At 40.3% G+C, this 6346-nt stretch overlaps 1 protein-coding gene across 4 annotated transcripts in view; it reads right to left on the bottom strand.

Moving 5' to 3' along the window:
- The window catches only part of Sh3yl1 (SH3 and SYLF domain containing 1), a 36581-nt gene that overhangs the window by 7013 nt on the left and 23222 nt on the right, over positions 1-6346 (bottom strand). For 2 of the 4 annotated variants that reach the window (XM_028768834.1, XM_028768835.1), the window contains 4 exons: positions 6114-6242; positions 4280-4442; positions 3511-3589; positions 932-985 (listed from right to left, as the gene is read on the bottom strand). In XM_028768834.1, the coding sequence (XP_028624667.1) occupies positions 932-985; positions 3511-3589; positions 4280-4442; positions 6114-6242 (425 nt within the window). The remainder of the gene's footprint in view (positions 1-931; positions 986-3510; positions 3590-4279; positions 4443-6113; positions 6243-6346) is intronic. The other 2 variants (XM_028768837.1, XM_028768836.1) reach the window with 1 other exon arrangement.

The following is a 6346-nucleotide window of genomic DNA, read 5'->3' as shown; positions in this document are numbered from 1 at the left end:
TACAATACAATACAATACAATACAATACAATACAATACAATACAATACAATACAAGTGCCCTGTGAACAAGGCACAGGGAACATCATGGAAGAAGGGATGGAAAGATTCTATATATACACAATGGGAAAAGAATGGAAGGGATGTAAAGATTATACATATACATAATATGTATATATGCATATATACATATACATAAACACATATATGCATATATACATACACACATATCTATATGATAAAAAATAAAGTGGAAGGGGGGGCAGGAGAGAAACCCAGAGTGCCAGGAGAATGAATAGAAACATGCAGCAGTGTGGGGTGGGGGACTGGTTGAACCACTAGAAAGTACCAGACACCAAGGATGTGAGAGGCTTCTAGGACTCAGCTGGGATGACCTTAGCTGAAATGCCCATCAGTGGGGAGATGGAACCTGAAGTGACCACGTCAAGTAGATAGACATGGCTCCCAGTTGTGGGATGGGGCCACCCACCTATCTCAAAATTTTTTACCCAGAATTGTTTCTGTCTAAAGGAAATGCAGGAACAAAAAAATGGAGCAGAGACTGAAGGAAAGGCCATTCAGAGACTGCCCTAACTTGGGATCTACCCCATGTGCAGACACCAAACCCTGACACTACTGCTAATGCCAAGATGTGCTTGCAAACAGGAGTCTGGCATGGCTGTCTCTGAGGCTCTAGCAGCACCTGAGTGAGACAGATGCAGATTCTTAGATTCAATCATTGGACTGAGGTCTGGGACCCCTATGGAAGAGTTAGGGGAAGGGCTGAAGGAGCTGAAAGGGATTTCAACCTCATAGGAAGAACAACAGGATCAACTAACTGGACCCCTCAGAGCTCCCAGGGACTAAGTCACCACCCAAAGAGCATACATGGACTGATCCATGACCCCGTCTACATATGTAGCAGAAGACTACCTTGTCTGGCCTCAGTGGGAGGGGATGAGCTTGGTCCTGTGGAGGCTTGACACCCTAGAGAAAGGGGATGATAGAGAAATGAGGTGGAGTGGGTGGATGGATAAGGGAGCACCCTCTTAGAGGTGAGGGGGATGTGGGATACAGTGGGGGATTCATGGAATGGGGACTGAGAAGGGGGACAACCTTGAAATGTAAATAAATAATTAATAAAAAAGCTTTAATTTTTTTAAAAATTAAAACAGGTATGATGACAAGAAGAAACCTGGGTGTTTAAAAAATTAGTTATGTTAGGTGCGACATGGTTGCCAGTGCGGCTGCATGACATAATTTTGGCTGCAGGAGCACCAGTCAACCTGCATAGCGAATCTCTGACTTTCTAGTATGCAGACGGCGTTGCACTTTCTTGGTGCTTGTCTGTTTTGCCATATATATATATATATATACACATATATACATATATACATACACACACACACACACACACATACACACACACACATATATATATATATATATTGAGCTGTGTCAGGGCAGCCCTGCTTATACACTGAAGGCCTAAAATCAGCCATAGGCCTAAAATCAGCAATAGGCCTGACATACATGCCTGCTAGTACCAAGTCTCTGTGGAAAAACACTGAAACAGATGGCTAGAAGTTATTGTAAACAAGCAGCTTTGGTGGAAGGCTGCCAAGCCTGGCTAGTCATAGACCTTGTAGATAGGTAACCTTGGTGGATAGTACCAACTTAGATAAGGACAAGTGAATCATAGGCGGAGTCATAGTGGTCTGTCCCCTGAACCTTCACCCAGCTGACATTCTGTTCTGGAAGATATCTGTACTCTCCTTGGACAATTTGTATTCCCCCGAACACCCACATTCCTGCGTCATCCCGTTCCCCATATCCTGCCTTTTTGTGTATATAACCTGTGTGTGCAAAAGTAAAAATGGCGATCTGATCAGATTATAGACAGGTCGTCACTTCCTTGCGTCTTTGCCTGCTCCCCCCACTCTCTTTCAGGTGACCTCCCTGGACCCCTGTTTAATGTCCTGCTGGATAGGACAGAGCTGTACCAGCAGGTATTTGAAGCAAGAAATGGCTTTTTTGAGAAACCTGAAGCTTTAGTAGTTAAGAGAATTGAAGACCCCGAGGAAAAGGAACACTGAGTCTGGGTTATTAAGGACAGGGATAGCCATAGAAAATACAAGGGACAAGAAATAGCTGGGTCTGCTAGACTAGTGAGCTAGCCTTCCTGGAAAGACTGGAACACACTGATATGACCTGCTGGCATCGCCTGCCTAAGGAAATGAGGGTACAAGTTTAAAGAGAATTTCATCTTGTGAAGGAACCCTGGGGGGAGCTGCAAGAGGAATTAACACTGCATATGGAAAAGCTTGAAAAGCATTGTAGAAATAGGTATTTGGGTGTGCTTAATAAAGAAATTTTTGCAAGTTTCAGTTAAAAATATTAGTATTGCACTGACTGTTTGCACCTTTCTGTTCTCAGGCTAATGTTGTAACTACAAGTTTATGCCCAGATGACCTGTGATTTGAAGGTTTTTGTGAGAGTTAAAAGTTAATGTACAACTTGCTTTAGCAGACACTGAACTGTGACTTTGTGTGTGCATTGTGCTTTCTGTTGGCATGTTTTTCTTTCAGGAAAACTAATGGGCTTGAGGAAAATAATGAAAAGGCTTTTGATTACGTATTATTATACAACAAGGAAGTGTGTAATCAATAAAAGACTGAGGTGAACTCAGACAGAGAATAGAACATGAGAGAGAGAGAAGATAGGACAGAGAGAGGGGGGAGGAGGGAGGAAGGAGAGGGAGGGAGAGTGAACGAGATAGATAGATAGATAGATAGAGAGAGAGAGAGAGAGAGAGAGAGAGAGAGATGTTTCCAAGTGCAGCTTCAGAACAGCAATGAGTCACCTGTCAGTTTGCACCTTCATCACTGCCTGAGACTCTGAGTTCGTGCTGATCCAATCCTCCCATTCCTGAGAACCCTAAATGACTGAGGCTGGTTCTCAGCATAGCTATACCTAGTTCACTTCACGGAGACCATGTACTTCTAAGAATATACAGCAAAACAAATTGAAGTTTTAAAGATTCTTTTATTTTTATTTTATCTATATGAATGTTTGCCTGTGTATATATGAACTACACATGTGCATTGCCCACAGAGACCTGAAGAGGGGGTCCAGTCTCCTGGAAATATGATTACAGAAGTTTTGAGCTGCCAAGTGGGTGCTAGGAACGGAGACAGGTTCCTCTGCAAGAGCATCAAGTGCTATTAAATGCTGAGTAATTTTTCAAGCCCCATATTTTAAAAAAAATTAATATAAATATAAATCTCATTGTAGATTTAAGAAAATTCCTTATGATGAGAGTTGTCTTCACAAACTACAACAGTGCAGATTCATGTATGAAAGCCTGTGTCATGGCTTAGAAGATGCTGAACCTTCATTTTTTCTCTTAAATGTTCTATTTGATGTCAAAATATAATAAAGGTTACTTGTTTTCTTAATACTTAATAATTATTTAAATAGTGTTATATTTAAAATGCAGCAGAAGCACTTACCCTGGGAGCCAGGATTCAGCTGCACAGGTGGGCGGGATTGCTGTGGCCTTGATGATGGTTTTGGAGGTAATTCTTTGGCCTGGGAGGCACAAGAATAAATAGACAAAATTTAAAAATCGGCTTTTAGTTATGAGAATAGGAAGATTTTGCCTCCAATCTGTTTGTCAGGTTTCTGCCTTTGTAATTACTAACTGGGCTCCCAGAAATTCATGTGCATGGTGCAGGGCTGGATGTGAGACTCTAATGTGGGCTGAACTAGTGCACTCTGGAACCTGAGCTCCCACCCCCCTCTGACATGTGTGTGCGGTCTAGTACACTCTGGCACCTGAGCCCCTCCTCTTCTGGCATGTGTGTGTGGTTTAGTACTCTGGCACTTGGGCTCCTCCCCCTCTGACGTGTGTGTGTGTGTGTGGGGGGGGTCTAGTACACTCTGGCACTTGGGCAGGGACAGGTAGTGATAACTTAAATTCTATACTTCAGTTTCACTCTGCACAACAGGAACAAAGTAGGGACCAAAGAAAGAAAGGCACAGATAGAATTGGTTCTCCAGCATTGCCAGATTTCATCCTAAGAGACATACAATTAGAGAAGACAAACTATTCTCAAAATCTCTACAATGTCAAAACTCTAGGACATTTTTGAAGACTTTACGTAAATGAATCATAAAGCAAGTTCAGTATATCACTGGGAACTTGATAGCAGAGACAGGATGTCCTAAGACTGAACTCCTTGTGTTCACTGAGAGAAGCAAGACGCTTGGCCACAGCACCTTCCTCTGCTCTCGTGCTACTTTCTTCAAGTTGATGCGCTGTCCTTCAGTTTCATACTTTTCAGTGAAGGAATTAAGAATTTCATAAAGATCTTCTGCTTGAGCAGGCTGTGGAACATCTCCAAATAAAATGTCATAAGCTCGAATGTCCTGGCAGTAAAATCTAGTAAATAGGAAATTAAGAACATTTCTGTAGCATACAGAGATGCTTTGGAGATAAATATAGCACATCCACATACATGTGTAATCATTCTTATGAAATACATCATATACTACAAGTCTTACCCCATGTTTAATTCTTAGACTACTCATCCCAAGCTCACTTTCTCAGTTAATGAATGTAAACACTGATATTTTCTTCATACAAAACGCATGTCACATTTATACACAGACATAATTATATAGAAATACATAATCATACAAAGTACACATATACACACAGATGTAATTACATAGAAAGACATAAACATACAAAGTACCCATGTACACACAGACATAATTACATAGAAATACATAAACATATGAAATACATATATTTCATAAGCTTTATCTTTATGCTTTTCTATAAAAGAAGTCCTATATATAGCTTTGTAATTTCTTTAAAATGTCTGTTTTAAGTGGAGGATTTCTAGTTCATTAATTGATTACTTGTTAAGGTTTACTAAGATTTAGCTGAGATTTAGGAAGAAGATTGCCTAGAATTAGGAGTTTCTAAAAGCATTTTCATCTTCATGAAACTAGAAGTGGACAAACATATCACTTGTGCTTGTATAAGATAAATTTAATTTCCTTCATTCAGACTAGTAGTTCTGGTGTATATGCATGGTAGCAGTATGACATTGTACTCTTGGGAAGATTGGTGTGAGTCTGGTAGGAGCATTTACTCTGAACTCAGCGGAATGTCTGTCCATATCGGCAGGGCCCTGTCAGTCATTCAGACGCTGGTCCCCTTGGGTGTGTGATTCTGTAGTCTGCTGGATTCAATCTCTAAGACTCATTTGAGGAAAAAACTGTCCAGATACAAGATTAAGGAAGCTCTGAGATAGCAACAAATATTTTAAAAATCAAATTGGGTTTTGAATCAAAATTGGTTTCTATTTGGTATGGAAGAAGACAATCCAGAGTGTAGTGACAGGAAATCTTTCATAGTGAGGTACTTCTGACAGAGCCACAGTGTTATTTGCTGTGATCACTACAAAGCATGATGATGTCATACTGTCACCTAGTATATGTTACCTGGCCAACAACTTATGGTTGTGCTCATTACAGTGCCAAGCAGAAAAAAAAAATCTACATCTGCAATTGAATATGTGCCATGATTGCAATCTTATTTGGCAAAAGAAGACAAAAGAGAAAAAGGAGGTAGTTGAAAAGTATTAGTAAGAAAAATATTACATGTTTTGTTTATTTTGTCTAAGTTTTATTTTCATAAGCATATACTACTCTTTGAAATTTTTAATGACTTCATTATTACTTTATGTGTTTTGTCTGAGTGTATCTATGTGGACTTCATGCTTGTCTGGTGTGCTCAAAGGTAAGAAGGAAGTGTCTTATCCCTTGGAACTGAAATTTGCTGGTGGTTGTAAGCCACCATGAGGGTGCTGGGAAACAAACCTAGGTCCTCTGTAAGAGCAACAAGTACTCTTCATGGCTGAGACATCTCTCCAGCCCCAAGTAACACTAATTTCATAAGTTTTAAATATAAACCTTGTTGTATTTAAATGATAATACAAATATACTTGCAAACTCTTAAACTATGACAAGTTTTGAAGTGTTATCTTCTCATCGAATACTTCAAAAAAAAATCAATCAAAGTCACCCTGTATGAACTTACTTCTTGTTGGTTTCTTTCCTTTCAATTAGACAGCTTCCTTCAAGGGAGATACCAGCAAATAGGCCCCGGGATTTGCAGTACGTGAAGACGGCTGCAGAACTCCTCAGGGACACATTGCCCTCAAGGTTCCTACAAAAAGATGGCAGAACCAAAATGACTGCTCACTGCTGGCACTTAGTCACAAGGCCTGTCTTCCTAGGTCATGCCTTTCTTTGGCTGAGCTAGGGCTGTAA

The sequence above is a fragment of the Grammomys surdaster genome, unplaced genomic scaffold (assembly GCF_004785775.1).
Source record: "Grammomys surdaster isolate TR1022 unplaced genomic scaffold, NIH_TR_1.0 188, whole genome shotgun sequence".
Classification (NCBI taxonomy): domain Eukaryota; kingdom Metazoa; phylum Chordata; class Mammalia; order Rodentia; family Muridae; genus Grammomys; species Grammomys surdaster.
This window is presented reverse-complemented; position numbering and strand designations above follow the sequence as displayed.